The sequence below is a fragment of the Dermacentor albipictus genome, chromosome 7, assembly GCF_038994185.2.
Source record: "Dermacentor albipictus isolate Rhodes 1998 colony chromosome 7, USDA_Dalb.pri_finalv2, whole genome shotgun sequence".
In the NCBI taxonomy this organism is placed as follows: Eukaryota; Metazoa; Arthropoda; class Arachnida; order Ixodida; family Ixodidae; genus Dermacentor; species Dermacentor albipictus.
This window is the reverse complement of record NC_091827.1, coordinates 119032959-119051846: the sequence shown is the minus strand read 5'-3', so window position 1 is coordinate 119051846 and position 18888 is coordinate 119032959. Positions and strand designations below refer to the sequence as shown.

General features: G+C 45.4%; 1 protein-coding gene across 3 annotated transcripts in view; it reads left to right on the top strand.

The window, feature by feature from the left end:
* Adck1 (aarF domain containing kinase 1) overlaps nt 1–18602 on the top strand; it is a 103882-nt gene extending 85280 nt beyond the window's left edge. For all 3 annotated transcript variants that reach the window (XM_065441539.2, XM_065441540.2, XM_065441538.2), the window contains 3 exons: nt 1687–1887; nt 14613–14742; nt 17418–18602. In XM_065441539.2, the coding sequence (XP_065297611.2) occupies nt 1687–1887; nt 14613–14742; nt 17418–17638 (552 nt within the window). In that variant the 3' untranslated portion in view covers nt 17639–18602. The remainder of the gene's footprint in view (nt 1–1686; nt 1888–14612; nt 14743–17417) is intronic.
* Nucleotides 18603–18888: the final 286 nt, after the last annotated feature.

The window sequence follows — 18888 nt, the reverse complement described above, 5'->3', positions numbered from 1 at the left end:
TCGCGGCACCACCACATCCCCCATAGAGCCAACGCCTGAAATTTTGGACGCGAGAACCCTTCGCCGTCCAATTTTCTGGACTTTTTGTCGTGACTGCAGGTCCAAAACGGCATTAATCAAACAGAGCCACCACCGCCGCCATTTTGATTACCTCACCACCTCGAACGGCGCTCTTGAACGCAGATCCACTTGCAGCCGTAGCCGCCACCGCGGCAGCACTAGGCCCAGCTACTTCGACGTTCGCTGCTAAGCTTCTTGCCGTTCGGTGCCGTGCTTTTCATTGAAAGAATTCACCACTGCCAGCAATGCGACTCCGCCTTTGTGGTCCTCGCTATTAGCTTCGAAGCTCGGAAAGCATGGCGCGTTGCATGAGGCAGGTTCCTGAAAGTTATCTTCGCCTTAGTATGGTATTGTTATGTAGTGAAGCATACACAAAAGTATTGCGGTGAAGCATAACAAGCATCGGAAGGGGCAGTTGTCACGGGACGCAGTATTTCTTCCTTTACTACACACGCGTACTCTCGCCATCTCCTGTCACAGTATGAGCACCGACATGCCTAATAAGTATACTGGCACGCATACAGAGCTTTTTCGCCTGTGCTTGTGGCGATTTGAGCCCTTAAGGGCAGTATAAGACGCATTTATTTTGTCGAACTGCCTGATTTTCCGGATGTTATCGCGGCCCCCAGGGAGTACTAAAAATTGTACCCTCACCTGACCAAAAGAATGGTTCAAATGGTTCATGAAGCGAATGTGCATCGGAAGGAGGACGAGAACACAAAGGACTGACGCATTGAGGAATGAACAGGAAAGGAAGCATTATGCTGCTGCTTCTTTTAAGAAGCTTGAGATTTTAAAAAAATGTATTCGCTGATGCCGAGATGCAGGTGTCTCTCATTCAAACCAAAATAAACTCTTTCAAGTAACGAAACGCAACACTGAGGCATTGTGCACAGGCTGAGAGTACGTATGTCTGGTCAGCTGAGGGTGACTTAACAGCTGTTGAGAGAGAATCTCACTTGTGACAAAGATTGGACATCATACCAGTGAGCTAGTAATCAATTGATACAAATAGCTCATATTCGAAAATATTTGCTTGTGTACGCATCTCCTTTTTATTCGTATTTGAGAACGGTCGACTCGATTCACAATTGGTTTTACCATTTTTTTTCAAAGGTATTTTATTTGCTGAGCATTTCACTAGTCACTAGCCCTTTCTGTTTTCTTAATGAATAAAATAAGCGCTACTCCTTGTTATAAAAACTGGATTAAGTCGTTTTTTTTATTTTTTAACATGCTTACTACAGAGTGACAGCATCGAGCGACATGGTGTCAACCCGCCTTGACGTAAAACAAAGTTCTGTGACACTCAGGGAATATTGCAAAGCCACTCTGGAAAACTTGGGGAATTTGGAAATGTCAGCTTGGTAGACACCCTGGTATTGTATAATAGAAAAAATCTAGTTTTCTGGTTGGTGTGAGCAAAAGAATTTTGGCTAGCACCTGAAGTGGCACCACAGTGAGTGCTGCAAGATAATCAGGAACAAAGACTGAGTTGAGGAACTAAGCCAATGTTTCGCTAGTGCACGCTTTAAAGCTCAGCATACTTGGAACATGATATGGAATCTGATCGGCCCTGCCTTATCATTGTTTATTCATCTCTTGCCATCTGAATGTGCTATGCAGGAGTTGACGGACCAGTTTCGGCTGCAGTATGCCAACCTGTGGCTATCCCTGATCCGGCGGGACCTTGAGTCACTGAAGCACTGGGGCAACCAGCTGGGCGTCTCTGGCGAGCTTTACAAGATCTTGTCGTGCATTGTGTCAGGCCGCTCGTGGAAGTCCATTACTCAGGGCATCGACCGCCAGAAACAGACCCAGGCAGAGGTAACGTGGGCCGGGGATGTTTGGCCAGGACATGCGGGTTCTACATGGCGTTGCAGGGCAGATGCAGGAACATGAAAGAGTAGTGGCATGTAAATTTCTTATCGCACTTTTTAAGGTGGGACGTGGCTTTCGCATAGCGAAAAATCGTCAACAGTGTGATTTTTGAAAACCACATATTCAGTTTCAATAAGAACTCATTTTCCTATCTGATTTCACAATAACTTCTCTGAAAACTGCGTTGAATTGCTCTAACAATTTTTTTGTCAGAAAGTGCATTTCTCCATCTTCAAATTTGCTGCTTCAGCTATCTCCTCCATACAGAAACAAGCGTACGAAAAGCAAAAGTTTGAAGGTTGTTCCAGAGTCTTCGATTGGCCACATCCACCATGTGACTCCAGTGCCTTTGGCCATTGGTTTGGCGCTTGCTCCTTAGCGGCACCATGTGCTCTTTGCACATCCTCACGTGCTCCCAACATCTCGACCACCGTAAACTCAAAGAGTGTGGAAATGGGCGTGACGCAAGCATCGCAGAAGTGGGGCTGATCCCTCCATTTCTTGGCTTCTCAGACCCGTGGCTAAACATTCCGAGCCTCGTCGACGCGGACTTCCTGCCCGAGCCTTTTGCACATGGAATCCTCGTACATGCGGAGCCATTTGAGCATCAGTGTTTCGGACTTCATGCCCAAGCACATTGCCCATGCAATCCTCGCACCCGTGACAGTGCACATTGCGTGCGCACTCTTTGGGCCTGAAGCTAGGCATTTCGTGCATTGGAGCCTTGACTTGCAATCAAGCACATCACACCTAACTCCTCGAACCCGCCGCTAGGCATTTCTCACATCGGCCCTTCAAGATTCACGGCCAAGCACATCACGCACTCAAGTCGGGCTTTGATTTTATTGATTTTATTGATTTTATTGATTTTATTTTATTTATTTGTTTATATATTTTTCCTCATTATTTCAATTTCACACCCAAAGCGTTTGATGTGAAGGTGCCAAAAAAATGAAAAGTTCAAATGTGAGTTTTTATGATTAGAGAAAAAGAAGTAGGGTGTGGGGGACCCAGAATGTAACATTTAGCTATGCTCACAATATTTAAGGAATCTTCCATTGCATAGCTTAAAGGGCCCCTGAAACGGTTCGGACAAATTTTGTAGACGCGTAGGGTACAGCTTAAGTAGAACATTCGCACCACAATTTAAGTGAAGCGTTACGTATTAATGGAGCTACAAGCGATTAGAAGTTACCCTCCTCCACAGCCATGCTTTTCTTCCTCAACTCGTTCGCCGAGTGAGCGGGGCTAAGCTCCGCCTTCACTGGTCCTGCGTCACGATGCGACGTCACATCGTCCACTTCCGGTTGTTTTGGACCCCGCCCGCGCGAAACCTCTCCGCTAGCCGCTTGGCTGTCGACCCCAAGTGAGAGCTATCAAAGCAGTGTGCGTTGCGAGCATTCTGTCGTAGCGCCGAACGTGTCTGGTATTCCGTTAACCACAGGCAAGCTGGTCATTTCGGCAAATGACTGGAGGCATAAACTCAAGCTGGTGAAGGAACTTTGGCGTAGACGTACGTGAGCGGCCTGATCGGTCTGCACGGTCCAGACACTTGTTGGCGCAGCGCTGAACCAGCCAAACAAAGCGCTAATATTGCTCTAACCAAGTGTAAAACATTTTAAACATTTATAAAGACAACGTGTTGATGATTACACTCCTGCGAAAAATACGCGCCAGCAGCAAAGAAGAATACGCTTCATTGCTGCTACTGTGTATGGTTGACCTCTATGCCACCAGGTGGCTGCACCGTGCAGACCATTCACATTTGCCCTTCTGCTCATCTCGGCTCATCCCGTTACGGCACAGTCAAGCGGCCAGACCCTGTCCCCTAGCGCTTACGTTTGCCCTAATACGGGACTCGCGTAACGCTAGTGCGTTAGTAATCTTCCAATGTAAAGTGACGGCCACAAACGCGCAAATCCTGGCGCCGATCGGATAGCGGCAGTCCGATGCGCAGCAGCCAGTTCGCTCGTACGCTGCCTTGCAGAAGGACACGATGTCGCAGCTTGACATATTGCCAGTCGCTACGTTTGCAGTCCACAAGGCAACAAAGTCGAATCATAGTGCTCGCGAAAAGACTGAGACCAACTCTGACCGCGGAGCTCTCGTCAAAATAGGATACGTTGTAACACAAGCAGACGACACTTGCTGTGTGCCGGAAGTGCTGAAGTGTACTGAAAAATTGTTTTTGTGCATTCTCTTTCTGCTACTTTCTCTTTATAAAAACAAATTAAATAACATTCCAACTATTACGAAGATCATTTGTTTACCATAAAGTTGGAAAAATTATCGATCACGCGCCCTGGTCAGCCAATCAGATAGCTCGCCCCACTGACGTCATATGGGTGATTTCGGTCATATAGGTAGGGGCGGCTTAAAATTCCGCCGAGCAGTGCGCTGTGATCGGCAGCGATGTGCATTTTTAAAATTTTATAATAAATTACACGCTTTACGCAGAGCACTTAGATGTGTCAATTAATGATCAGAAGGACCTACTCTAGCGACTCAGTACGTTTGTAGAAAATCGTCAAAAGCGTTTCAGGGTCCCTTTAAGCTCTTCAGGCCCTCAAAAGGTTTGAGAAAGAAAGAAGTTGGTACACTACAATGTTCTCATAAAGTAAGGTGCACACGCCAGGCCACAAAAAGCACAGGGTAAACCTCCACATAAGTGCTGGCTTGCAAGGCGTGCATGTTTGAGATGCATTGCTGCCTTTGTACCAGTGCCTTTCGTATGTGCAGCTAGCTCCTCAGTCTAGGAAAAAAAAATGCTGCTGAAAGCCTTCGTTTAACTATCTGGTCACTGCTACAAAAAAAAAAAACAACACTATTGAATGCGACAGAGACATTATGTGAGGGATGCTGAGTGGTAAGCCTCCCTGCTTCACCAGAGACGGCCATCAACGAGGAAGTATGCGAATACATTTGTGCAGCACGCTGTGCTTTTGTGGGATATTGTTCAACATTTGGTTCGCAACTTGGGCAACATGCTCTTCACAGAGCAGTGCAGGAAAATGTTTTGGGGGAAAAAAGGCAAGCAAGGTACTTCAGACACAAGGCAATATGCTCCAGAAGCATCTCGCACTTGATAGCAAATACGAGTACAAACCTGGTGCCTTTTGATAAAGTAAAATCCAAGGTACAGCTTGGATGGCCATTTTCTCAAAACTGTTTTTCATGCCTCCTGCTCAGCTTGTTCCACTGATTTCTTCGCGGCTATTCCAATTTCATTTTTTTTGCTATGTTCATTGAAGTGCAGTCCAGGGTGTGACATTCTTGCTTCTCTAGTACCACATTTTCTGAATTAATGATTCAACTAGTTCACAGCCTAGATGCCTGTTGTACAGTCACCCCATAAAAAACGTCGCTGTTTCACCCGAAAGGCGAAGCATTGATTGAGATAGCCGCTATATGAAGTAAGGTTAGTAATTTTATCAGCCATGTGAGATTGTAAGCATTTGCTTACCAACTAAATTAACAAGCATGGTATCGCAAGTGCACAAGCAAACATGAACACATCTCACTCGAACACATAAACTCGCTGTCAAAATGCTGGAGTGAGGAAGCATGGCAGCATCAGTGAGCAAATTGACCGTCCTGCTGCTCCTCCCTTCAACATGAGCAAAGCGGCGAGAACGAAGAGGCACACGAAGCTATGAGCCCTCGGTGCACCGTGTCCTCATCGCAAATCGCTTTCAAGATGGGGCCCGCTCAGCTGCCCCATAAGCAGCAGCCGCAGAAGTAGAAAGCGCCCTCCCTCCCCTCCTCCCGGTCACTTGTGTGCCTCAGAAGATGGCACACACGAGATTTAATCACCATGCCCTCGAAAGCTCTTACTAGTACTTACAGCGTACAGTTTGCCATGAGGATGTTATCGCCCTTAACCTTTATACAGAACATCGCAGCGACGCCGATATTAGAAATGCACCTGGGGGAGTATTCTGTAAGTGCCCACCTAGTGGATTGTCCGTTTCAGCCACTGATGATTGGCTAGGGCCGCACATCTCCTCCTCTCTCGTAGATGCAGATCGTAGATGCAAAAGCCGCTGGTGCATCCAGTCACCAGCGGCCAAAATGGACAGTCCACTAGGTAGACTCTTGCACAATACCCCCCCCGAGTGTCCATATAATTGCTATCGCAATAAAATTAAACTTAAAAAATGATGATGTGAATACAAAAAATTGAAAAATATTGCACCCTCAGCCATTCATTCTGGAACATATGGTGTTTTGAACGAGTCTTCTATCACATTTTGCAAGTCATTCAGATGTGGGACAAACCCAAAAGGAGAAGAAGTTCGTAAATAAAAATGTTATTAAGATAAAACTTTGAAATTTCTAGAACATTACAGAAACATTACCACTACCTCTGCCAATTTTCATCGAAATCCATGAAGAAATAGCGAAGTTGATTTCAAAAGCCACGTCTCCACATAAACGTGGGGAATGTGGGAGATGGGAATTCAAGACGATGAGCAAAACGAGAACAAGGTGAAAGCTGGAGCCGACGTTTCGACAAGTGGACTTGTCTTCTTCAACACAAGTCCACTTGCCTTGAAGAAGACAAGTCCACTTGTCAAAACATCGACTCCGGCTTTCACCTTGTTCTCGTTTTGCTCATTGTCTCCACTTAAAGAAATACAGTCGAATTTCATTAACTCAGTCTTGACAGTACTGTCCAAATTGTCCAAATTATCCTGCAGGTCGAATTAAACAAGAGGTAGACAACAGGAATTGGATGAGCATTATTCTGTTGGATGAGTGTTATTCTGCACATTCTTGGCATTTTGCACAAGATTAAGAAAGTTGCCCCGAAATCGGGTCTGGAAGTAATCTTTTCTGCCCCCAACAAGCTCGGTCAACTATGTAGGCGCGTCAGTGCTGAAAGGCCCAAGAAGTCTATGTGCACTACAAAGCACTCAAGGCCTTTCATTAATTGTATGGCCAACGTCATCTATGAAGTTCCACTCTCCTGTAAGGAGACCTACATTGGAGCCGGCCACTCAGGGAGCACTAAAACAGTCATTGACAAAAACAAGGTAGCAACATGGCACTTTGCTGCATTGTATGTGGGCGCATTCCAGACTTTGAAAAGTGCCAAGACATAGGACGCCATAAAAGTGCTCATGGCTGCCTGATGCTGTGTGGGCGCATTCCAGACTTTGAAAAGTGCCAAGACAAAGGACGCCATAAAAGTGCTCATGGCTGCCTTATAGCTGATGCCTTTGCTATTAGCCGAAGAGGTGAAGCTTGTGTAAGCGCCCCTTCCTTAATGCTCAGTGAAAAAGAGATTAGGTACCTTGAAAGTGCATGCGAATTCAGTGCACACGTTTCTGAGCTTGTTTCTTTTAGATTTTCTTTTAGTTTATTTAGTTTGATTGCTCTTTCACCCCACCTGTTCAAGGGGGAGGCTACCCTCGGATAGCAACTTATTTGTTTATTGAGATATCTTAATGAAATTTTCACGACAGACTAACAGCAAAAGCATTAGTAGAACTACAAAATGTCATGCAGTTATGTTCACTGGTTCTCAAGTTACAGCAGTATGTCAGAGTTGTGCACATGGTTTTCTCATTCCAGGCCTGGTGAATTTTCAAAAGGTGCTGCAACTATGAAATTCACTATGATGATTCCCAGATGGATACCTCAGGGCCCCTTTTTAAAAATTTTCTTGCTGGAAAATTTTAGCAGACCACCGAATTTAGTGTTGGTGATTAGGATTTTATCAATAAAATTTTGATTAAATGTCACAAATCACAGACACAATATATAAAAAAAGATATGCTTGTCTTGCCCTCAGAAATTTATTCAAATACACAATAATAATAAAAAACATTTGGAAATCTGATGACCAGTTACAGAGATATGGCTGCAACAAGCAGCCTCACCAGCTAAAAAAGTCATATTGAGAAAATGAGCTTTGAAAGTTTTGAGCACATATATTGGTCTAAAATGACCCTGCAGCGTAACTGGAGATGTCCTTAGGCACTCTCTTCTTTTGCTGCCTTTCCACCTTCTCTTGCGATCTCCTCTTGGCCTTTTTCAAGCGCATCTCAGCTGCCTGTTGAATGGCCAGGTGTTAGCCCCACTAATGAACATAGCTCTTGGGTGGCCCTGTGGCAGCCAGCATTATATCTTAAAACTGCCTCATACAGTGCTGTCTCCATGGCAATCAGCGACGCATGCTGCTCTTTTGGCATCAGGGACCACAGCACGGAGTGAAATGATTCTGATGCATTCTGCTTCTTTGCTCCCAGGCAGCGTTGCAGAAGAGAAGCCTGTGAGAGTCACTCATAAACAGGTAGCAGTGCTTCTACAACATAGCCTGGAAGATTGTACCGATGCTTCAGAGGTGGCACACCATCACTCTTGCAGGCGTTATGACGACACCACGAGTCTGCACCCTTAGGGCACAAGTCGTGGTGAGGATCCTTGTCCGTCGATGTCACGTGGTGGTACGATGCCATCACTGCATGCTACATTGCAGCCACTTCGTTGGAATTGTTCCATAGGGCCCAGCCATAATAGTCAACTTTTCGATGAGGGCCTTTGTTAGCCTGCGCTTCCCTCCTAAAGCCTTGTCACTTTTCTGCACAATGTTCCGCAGTGCTGTCCCCATCCTCTTCTGGATGTGGTTCAGGCATTCCTCTTTCGAAATGGGGACCAGTCCATAAACATTTTCTTGCACAAGGGCAGAGAAGGTCGCACTACCTCCGTCAGACACGAGCATTGTGTAACAGAGGTTGTGCTGTGGCTCCAAACATGAGAAAAGGATGACAGCTGCCTCAACCTCCATCCTCCCAGACTTAGTGTCAGTGTTTTTCTGGTACACATGATCCTCCTGCCAGCTTACGTAGCCTGGGTCTCCATGCTTTAGTCCTACTTGGCAACCAGGGCACTGGTTCAATAAAACAATGGCATCCAAGATGAGACCCATATGATATTAAATTATTGTACCAATTCCAATATGGGATGTGTGGCCACGCTTGTGCCATGTTCCATGAACGTTTGCTTTGATATCCTTGCTGAACTATGGATCCATTTCCTTGTAGGTGGTTTTCACAGCAGAAGCAGATTCTGCATAGAACTTGTCTACGCAGTGTGTCTGTGGTTCCCTGAATTTCTTCAAGTGCTTCTGAAAAGTCTTATGATGCAGGCCCTGATGGGACACGTTCATAGCAGCTCGAGCTTTGTTGCAAGTCCAAGTTGGGTGCCTCTTTGAACCTTCATCCCAGTCGCGAAACACCGCTGCATGCACGGGGTCCCGAATAGCAGGTCGCCTAGGGTATCCATTTGCACAAGGATAAATTTTTCGCCTTCACTGGTAGCGGGGGCAGCTTCAGGATCACGTTTCATTGTTTGAAATTTTCGCTCCATCGCTGACATAGCGCCAAGTCGTTGTTGCATAGCAGCGCGTTTTTTATGCGCCGCCTCTTTCTGCTCAAACGTCAGGAAATGTGTTTTCAAGTGCACAGTGGACGACGCGATCGCACTGTCCGAGGCAGATGAAAGAAAGGATGTGGAAGCTGCTGTCCATGAGCACGAGACACCAGGCACACCTGTCACGTCAAATTCTTTCGCCGGTGGAGTAGGAGTCACGTTGCTAGAAGCGTCGATGCAACCACGCTTTTGCGTAGATGAAGCGGAAGCTGCCCCGCAGGAACCATTGGTGCGATCATCGTTCGTGAGCGGCAAGCTTCGCCATGCGGGCGACCTTCATAGAACGCTTTCTTGCATCGGTGCAAGGAAGCGTGTAGCATCTTGAGCGTCTTTGGGCACATCGTGGCCGACCGCACAACAATTGGCAGGCTAAACGCAGCAACGGTCTCGTGAAGACGGTTGAAAATCGGCTCTTAAAGACGGTAGAAACTTGGAGAATATGCGAACGGTTGCAAAGATAGACGATGACAAGTGGGACACAGAAAGGGCACCGGCGATGGAGGAGCCGAAACAGACGACGCCCGGATGCATTATGCAGGAGACCACTACATCATCGCACGCAGCAGCCAATGGGAGTTGCGTGCTCCCACGCATCCTTGAGCGCACACTTTGCCCAATCTCAGATTCGCGTCTCAGCCGCGGAAAACTTGAAAGCTCTCGTGAGCCCTCCAATCATGAGCGATTTACGCCGCTGCCGCAAGTGACGGGGGAAAAAAAGCACAAGAATGCACGAACCAAACAACACCAAAATGGCGGCGCTCGGAGGAACGGTGGAGAAATGCTGTTTGCGCTAAGTAGGGGTATTCTGAGCGCTCGCTTGCCGCTTGAGGGCTGCTATGGCTCATTATAAACTTTATTTGAAATAGTTTCGCGATGATTTAGATGTTGATATTTACAGAAATGGTAGTTTATAACACATACTGTCGGAATATAAGATTTCCCAGAAATAGACTTTCTTGTGATTTTTCGGTTTTCAAAGGCTGCTTCCCCCCTTAAACCATGCCACAATGACTTACTTATCGCATTTTGGTCCCCCTTCGTGATTTTTCTTATATTGCTCCACCGCAATAACCCATCAGTTGTCAGTCGGGACCTGTGGTGTGTTTCTTCTGCGTTTCGTTGCATTTGCACTGTTTTTACTATTTTTCTTCATGCTTAAACAACTAGCCCAGTGTTGCATACTTCTGCAAAAGGTAGAAAACATGCTGAAGCATACTGCCCATTCATGTGGCAGTATTCGCCTGACTTTCCTGTCCATGCGTATACCCATCGATAGCCGGTTATCGATGGGTATAAGTGGCGTTCAAGGTTCGGAAGGTCAGGCTCTTCAACTTTTGTGAGAAATGATTTTAGAAAACCTGCACAAGGTGGCAAAGGATGAAAAAGGGAGGTTTCTTGAGATCTTCTTCACTTTGAAGACACACAAGCCTGAATGTCTGCTGCACACCATTGTTTCAGAAAGGGGAACATGGCAACGTCTTGTTAGCCGGTACCTTCAGACACATCTGGGAAACATGGTGAGCGACGACCCTTTCCTAAGTGCTGAAGGATCTGGACAACTTGCCGCCTCGTGAATACAACGCCTTCTCCATTGACATTGAAGATCTCTTCTATTTGGTCCCTCACCAAGGTCTCTTAGCGGCGGTCAGGGACAAGATCCAATCAACTGGTGAAGTCCGCTTCCAGAACGCTGCAGGTGTAAGCGCGGACAATTTCATTTCGTTATTAGAGTTCTACCTGAACTGAACCGCCATTTTGTTTGAAGGCAAGTTTTATGTGCAGAAGAAAGGGATATGCATCGGTTCTTCTGTAGTTCCTGTCCTTTGCGATATCTTCCTATCTGTTGTTGGAGCTGAGATCAGTAATAATCTTTGTGATCCTCATGTAGTGTCCATTTACAGATATGTTGATGGTTTCTTGGTCATTTTGAAGGACGTCCCTGAGCACAAATTAGTTTCTACCGTTGAGAGAACCATGACTATCTTCTCGAACCACAGTCAGGGTCTCAGGTTTACCAAGGAAGTACGGAGCTGTGGTCAACTCCAGTTCTTGGATATCGGGCTAGTGTTTCCAAAGGAAGGCATTTGTTGGATGTACAATCCGCATTCTTTGAAAGGCCTGCTACCGTTTGGGAGCGCCCATTCCAAGATTGTAAAGCGTGCAATTGCTACCAATTCTCTGCAAACGGCTTTAACTAAGTCTTGTATCCATTTGGTGTCAAGTAGCTTTAGCACTCAAGTGCAACGACTACAACAGGCAGGCTTCCCGCCATGTCTGATTTCAGCTGTCTGCGAAATGATGCTCCAAAAACTAAAGCACCCGCCTCTTATCAGGGAGCCATTTTCACGCAGTTCTGTTGCGGTAATTCCGTACCTTCATAAGGTATCGCACAACATTAAGAAAGCGGCGAGTAGGCATAACGTTCAGGTTGTCTTCTCGGTGCCTTGCAAGCTGTCTAAGCTTTGTGCCATGAACGGAGAGAAACGCCCGGCTTGTTCAATTCAGCATCAGAAGAAGTTCACTGAATGCAGGACACGTGTAGTCTACCGAATACCCCTAAGCTGTGGTCGCAGCTATATCGGACTAACAGGTCGATGTTTCAATGAGCGTGCGATGGAACATTGTCGTAATCTGCGCAACAAGGAAGGGAGTTTCCGTGCAGAGCATTGCAGAGACTGCTCTAATTGCCGCCCACAGTTTGATAAAACTAAATTTTTGAAGTATGGAAAAGACAGGTATGAGCGGGAAATTGTGGAAGCCTTTTTCATCAAAAAAGAGGGGAATGCATGCGTCAGCAGGCCGTCCATTACGCTTAGTGACAAGGAGACGACTTTTTTAGAAGGTTTCATTTAGGCCTCTTGTTAGAGTGATTTCATTTGTTTTACAGTCTGTCTTCCTTTTATTTAACTAGTTTTTATTTTGCTGACGATTTTCTAGTGGCTCTTAGGCTTGTGTTGCTTTTTTTTTTGACGCAGACGCTGTTCTTAGACCTTTATCGTTCATCACTTCTGTCCATTTCATTGTTTGTCGCGTGGTTCTTTTTTCGCACGGTCACATGTTTTGTCAATTTTGTAGGCGAGTGACTATTAGAGATTTTAGTTTTGACGCATACGCTGTACTTATACGCATTTTTCATGTTTTTTCCGGGTTATTCGATGGTCATTACTCCCATAGTCGTGCGGGTTTTATCAATAACTGGGCCTTAGGTGTTTGAAGTGTGTTATGTGGTGGGTAGTTTGGTAGTGAAGCGTAGACGGTACTTTTTATATCTGGTTTTTGTCCCCATTGGCTTGGAAAAAGACTACACTAGATCAATTGCCTCCCGTGCTGATCCACGTGTGGTTCTTGTTTGCTCATTCGATATTATGTACCAGATAAGATTCCTGAGTGGTCGATAGATTGCTGCTTTTTACTTCTAAAGTTTTGTGCGTGATTCGGCGTGAATAACCTATATAAGGCAGGCTTGTTGCGAAAATAAACTTAGTTGTGAGTGGCGCCGATCCTGGTCTTCTGCGCCTTGCCTTTACTACTTCAATAGTGACACTACATGCCTATTACGCAAGAACGAGTGTCGCCAGCTTGTGTTGGCGATAATACTCACTAGGCTGGCTCTGATGGTAGGTTGTTTAGACAGCTGTGAACAGGCTTTGGTTTTGTGTCTGATTTCACCGCACAGGCAAATTGCAGGATAATTTTCTTGGGAAGAAAGAAGGTGTGGGTTAGAATCAAGTAAGTAAAGTACCGTAATCATTCATTGTGACCTAGTGTTTTCACTTGAAAATATTACTAGGGAAGGCTACATTCACACTTGGTCTCAGAGAAGGCGGAAGCGGAAAAAACTTGTCAAAATCCGCCCGCCTAGGTGGCAATACGGGTGGAAAACCAGGTGGCGAAAGGATATTCCGCCCACTTTGGCCTTTCCGCCCGCTTTCTGCTTCCTAAGTGTGAACGGAGCCGAAGACGGAAAGGAGGCATTTTCGGCAGAGGATGACGGATTTTGATGCATTCACTGTCCCCTTAGCTCAGCTTATGCAGATGCTACCACTAAAGAGCTCACGATTGGGGTCAGGTGCATGTGTGTTGACCAGTCTAGTTCGAATTATCTACGGAAAGCCAATTTTAGGATTGAAATAACAAAATTTTGGGCCCATAGTTTTTTAGGCCCTATGGGTGCCGGACAGGACTTTCAGTCTGGATCGAAATAATCGAAAAATTGAGTTAGTTGGAGCCAAATAACTTAAGTCTATGATACTGTATCCTGCATTTTTGTCTTTTCAAAATTTCTAAAGCATCAAAATTTCTCAAATCCACAAAACAACCCTCTTCCCAATTTTTAAGCACACTTCTCCACATTGCTTATTTGCCCAAATAATGGCTGCAGTGATCATGGTTCAACCAAAGACTCTGTGTTATTGCAGGTATAGGGGCTTGTCGCATAGTTTCACTATGAGAGGCATGTCTTCATGTCGTACGACACGAAAATTGTGCTCGTGCGTGCCGATCAGAAAAAATGTCTGCGCCGCCATTAGCTTGGTAGACTGTCTGGTGGGAAAGCTAACTCTGCAATGATCAGCTGGGTCCATCATATACTCTTTTAAATGCGACCATTTCAAAATTTGTGCCGAATGCAGTAAACAGCTTTTTGGTGTTGGGCATGTTCATACGGGTTCCCTAAAGATGAATGTAGACAGATGTTGGTGAGTAGTACCTATCAAAAAATAAAGCAGGCCCACAAAAGTGACAGAACTTAAAAAACAAACTGGGGTATCAGTACAGTAATTTCTTGCAAGCTGACCATAGTTAAGCCAATTGTCGGATAAGCTGAAATATGCAAGTTCTTGATTGTTGTTTCATAGCCGAAACATTAAAAAGAATTTAGTTATGCGAACATGTCAGCTCGAGGCTTTCAGCTAACCTGAATTTTTGCAGCAACAAAGAACCCCGGCCTGTCTTGAGTATGGTTAGTGAAAACTGGCATAGTTGCAAAACTCCCTTGTACCGGTGTAGTCTTGACATAGGTGGGAGCAAAGCACTAATCGTTGAAATGGAAGCACAAGTACGAAAAGCACAATTTCCTTGGTGCTGCATGGTCAGCATGAGTGAACTATTGTGTGTGTGCAGTTGTTAGGCATCATGTGGAACATAGTCTGCTGCTGTTTCAGTGTTCTTCTAACCAGTGGACCAATGGCGTGCTTTCGTCGGTCTCTTTCCCACGACCCTGTCCTCATACGTAGGGTTCTGAAATCAAGGAGTTTGCGAGCCAGTACTTCCCACTCATCTCCCAGATCCTGGGAATGGTCCCTCGGCAGATGCTGCTCATCTTCAAGACCAACGACCTGCTGAGAGGCATCGAGACCAGCCTTGGTTGGTGGCCTTGCTAAACTTGTATCAGGCGTGGAATAAAGAATGTCGCTGGAGCCTCATTTTAACAAGGGAACATTTCTTTGCTGTGACAAAGACAAGTCCCCTTGTATAAACCCTTTATGCACATTGCCGCTGACCGGGTTAAGTACCACCACCCTACCCTCCTCCTCCATCGCTTATCTCCTCAGATTCCGGTTTCAGGCGGAACCTACATAGTACTGCTGCGGTGTAGTGGAGCAAGCATGCAACAAGCGAAAATTCAGGAACCATAAATCCCGGAAGCAGAACTACGGTAAACGAAAACCCAGGAAGTGGATATTGCGGAGGCAGAACTGCTGTGAGGGTAAAGTCATAAATCAGTGGTGCACATCAAAAGTTGGCGCTACTTAGCAAAAGCAGTGGTGGCACGTGGGTGGAAGGCTTTTAGGTGAAAAGTTGGCTTCAGCAACACTCCTCGCTCGACCACAGTTAATCCCTTTGATTCTCCATATTCCTGTGAACCTCTGTCTTATTTGGATGTACGCTTCCATGTGTTGCGGTAGGAAAAGAAAGGCAAGGAAAGCTGCAATCGGGGCGATAATCGGATGTTTTGCTCTAAAGCTGAATCCTTGAGGCAGCGGATTTCTCTCGAAGATAGCTTTGCTGTGCTGAATTTCTCTAAAATTTCAGAGATCTCTGTTTAGTCTCTGATTGCTTATGTATGCTGACATTAAATGCTCTGAAGCAGCTGCATTGAAGCTGTGAATTTGTGTTAAAGAACCTATTAGTTATTTGTAAAATGACCAGATGTTAACCCTATGAGGGTCGATTTTTTTCGCCATATGCGACTGCCCCGGGTCGATTTTTTTTATTGCAGATTCCGATTCTTCTTAGGGACTTATTTCGAAAAAATTTACCATAATTTTTCTAGGGTGACCGTAAAGTGAGAAAAAATCTTTTGCGTTGGTATATATGCGCTCTTCATTCATGAATAATAACAATAAAAAAGGAAATCAACTTATCACAATTAAACATTTTATGCACATAGGTAAAGGCTTTGAAAATCCACACATGAGAATATTTCGCAACCCTCAAATATTCCTGCTCTTACACTAATACGTACGTCCATAGCGTAATTGAACTGCGTAAGTGCGTGCACTCAACAAAACTGCTTGGTTGTCAGCCCATCAAAAAAAGCAAAGCAACTCGTGTGACAAACTTTCGCTAATCTTCATCTTATCGCCAACCAGCTAGGGCAATTAGTTTTTGCCAGTCTTAAAAAAAAGAAAAGAAACGAAAACGCATGCACAGTGGCATCCTTCCTACGCGCACCCCATCGAGCACTACAGAGTGAGAAACAAGCGGTCGCCCTTTGAGTGATTAGGAACGAGATAGCCATCAGTTTTGCAAGCGCAAAAAGGCAAAACCACGCGCAAAACAAAATCCATACGGCCGCCCGCCCGTGCGCGCGCCAATGCGCGACCGGTAGTATATAGACGCGCGGGAGCAAATTAGCGCTAAAACAAGCCATGCAATGAAAACCGAGAGAGGTAAGCGCGCGAAAAAAATTCCCTGTATCCCCACATAGTGGCAGCACATGACAGAAAAAAAAAAGAAGTTAGGAAATTGGCACGCTTTTTAAATGTACAGACGGCGCCGAAACTATACAGCATCGACCATTTTCGGACTTGTTCGCGGCGCCGTATATTTACATCATTGACTGTCAAAGGGTTAAGCACCAACTATCTCGTCAGAAAGCATGTTGCTTTTGCAGTCAGAAGAATGGTTTTCTTTCAGAGGCTTTAGCCATACCGACATGTGGCGTCAACAGATATGCAGACATATCGAAATGTCAAAAATGAAATCGGCCTAATTGGAAAACGTGTGACTGCAAGACAATGTGCCCCAGGCAGTGGTGGTGATATACAGTAGAACCTCGTTCATATGTTCTAAAAAAGAGTGCCAGAAAAACGTACTAATAGGAAAATCATTTGATCTGAAGTAACTGAATAATTCAGCAGACTCAACTGTAATTGACATCAAAATGTGAAGCGTTGCCCGAAGGGTTGCAGCACAAGACACTGATGCACGCCGCCAACCTAGTGGTGCCCGAGCGGCCTGAGATGCGCATTGTCGTTTTTGCAGCTTCGGCAAGCTTATGTTTACACTCCTAAAATTTGGCCTGGGTCAGAAGCTTCTTCGGGCATGCATTTTGATGGAAAATTTTGACGGGCCTACTCAGCAAGAATTGTTGTGGCATGAGACGAGGATGGGCTCTCTGCGGGTCAAGCGCATAGTCTTTTATACATGACTTGTCAATGGTTCCAGGGCAATCGCTGGTGCCCGCTTGCCTTCCAGATTGCATATCTTTGTGGTGCTCTCTGGAGTCACCTTCAAAAATAAAGGGGTGTGGCTGGTTACCCTTCTTATCGTAGTTCACTGCAAAGATGTCCCATTATTTGTTTTTTTGTTTAGCTAGTAGAGGTGAACATTTTATTATGGCTAGATGTCTTACCTCTCTGCCTGTCTTGACATTGGTGGTAAAGCAAAATGAAAGGTGCGAAATGAATAAGGGCGCAGGACACAGCACCACTTAATTTCCGCTCACTGGTGTCTCGTCTTTTGTTCTGTTTTGCTGTCGTGAAGGCATAGTGACAAGCTTAAGTTCCAGTGGTGCTGTCTTTGGTGTCTTTCAGGGACACGAGGAGCAGCACGGTCATTCATCACCATGTCTCGGTGCTGTGTGCGTGCTGTCTACGAGGACCAGCTCAAGCACTGTAACAACTGGTGGAGCAAAATGGTGGTGGTAGTACGCGCCTGCTTCGCACAGTCGGCCATCACCATGTACCAGACATACCTTTGGCTCAGGACTAGACCGCTCATTGGGAGGCTGCTCAGGTCGAGGGACTTGGAGTGAGGCTCGAGTGGAGCACGTGCGAGTTCTGTGACTGCCGGCCTGACCAGTTTGCTCTGGATTTTCCAGGGTCAGCATGAGAAACTGGGAACGAGGAAGAATGTGTGTCCCCTGGGAAAACATCAAGAACGTGGGTACGGGACCCGGAGGCCTGTGCACTTATCATAGGACACCTAGAAACGTGATATATTTTCTGTTCAAGAATCTCGTCACATCTGTTGTTACTGTAGTTGGTGCTGGTATGAAGCAGAGACTTGCTTTGAAATGCAAGAGGTGTGGACGTGCTTAAGACTGTTAGTGCAATCACACGTCCGACTCCAAAGCGCTGCACTGGAATGGGAAAGCTCAAAACAGGGAACACCATTGTGCTTTGTATCAAAATGTCAGGAGGTTCATTCACCTCTTTTTGTATATTTAGTGTACTGAACTGTTGTCACAGTTTGCGCAGGGTCGCAACAATATGTGAAACACATTAACTTTAGTGCCTTGGTTGCATGGCTCTAAAGCACCAGGTTTGAACTTTCTGGAGTGGCTTTGCAAATACATTGCAAAGCCTGCATGCTTATGTTGCAGAGGGCTGTTGTTCTCAGGCAAGAAGTGTTCGTCACACGAAGGAAAATGTGCACTTGTCATCTTCTTGTCTGATACCATTGTCCTGTTGTCTCCAGCTGTTGCTTTTTTTTTTACATTTTCTTGAACTAGCTTTCAATTTATTTCAGGCAGTGTTGCATCACACTGCAGGAAAAAAAGCATATACAAAATATGTGTGTTTTCCTGGTTTCGTTCAGGGTTAGTTGACTGAGACGTAAGGCTCAAAGAAGTAACCCTGTGACTTGATATTTTTTTTTTTGCTGTTTACAAGTATCTCCATGCCAACATAGATTTAAGTGCCTTCACCCTTTCTTTTGGTGCTAGAAGCTCTAGACTACTTAAATGCTATGAAAATACAGTCCTCAAACCACCTTTACTCCGTGTATGCTTTATGGCTTGATTGAGAGTGAACATATCAGAAAATGGAACAACACCGGAGGTTATGTACAGTGCAGTCCATTTATAACAGTACCACATATAACAATATGTCGGTCATAACAATGGGTAGACCTAAATGAGGCATGACACGGTCAGCCAGCAATTCCAGTTCTCCACGAGAAATTGTAGTAGACTGTCTATTATGGCTATACATATGTAACAGCCGCACAGTAAAAGCCCATTTCTGTCCAAAATATAAGCTAGAACTTGCCTGCGCTAAGCCC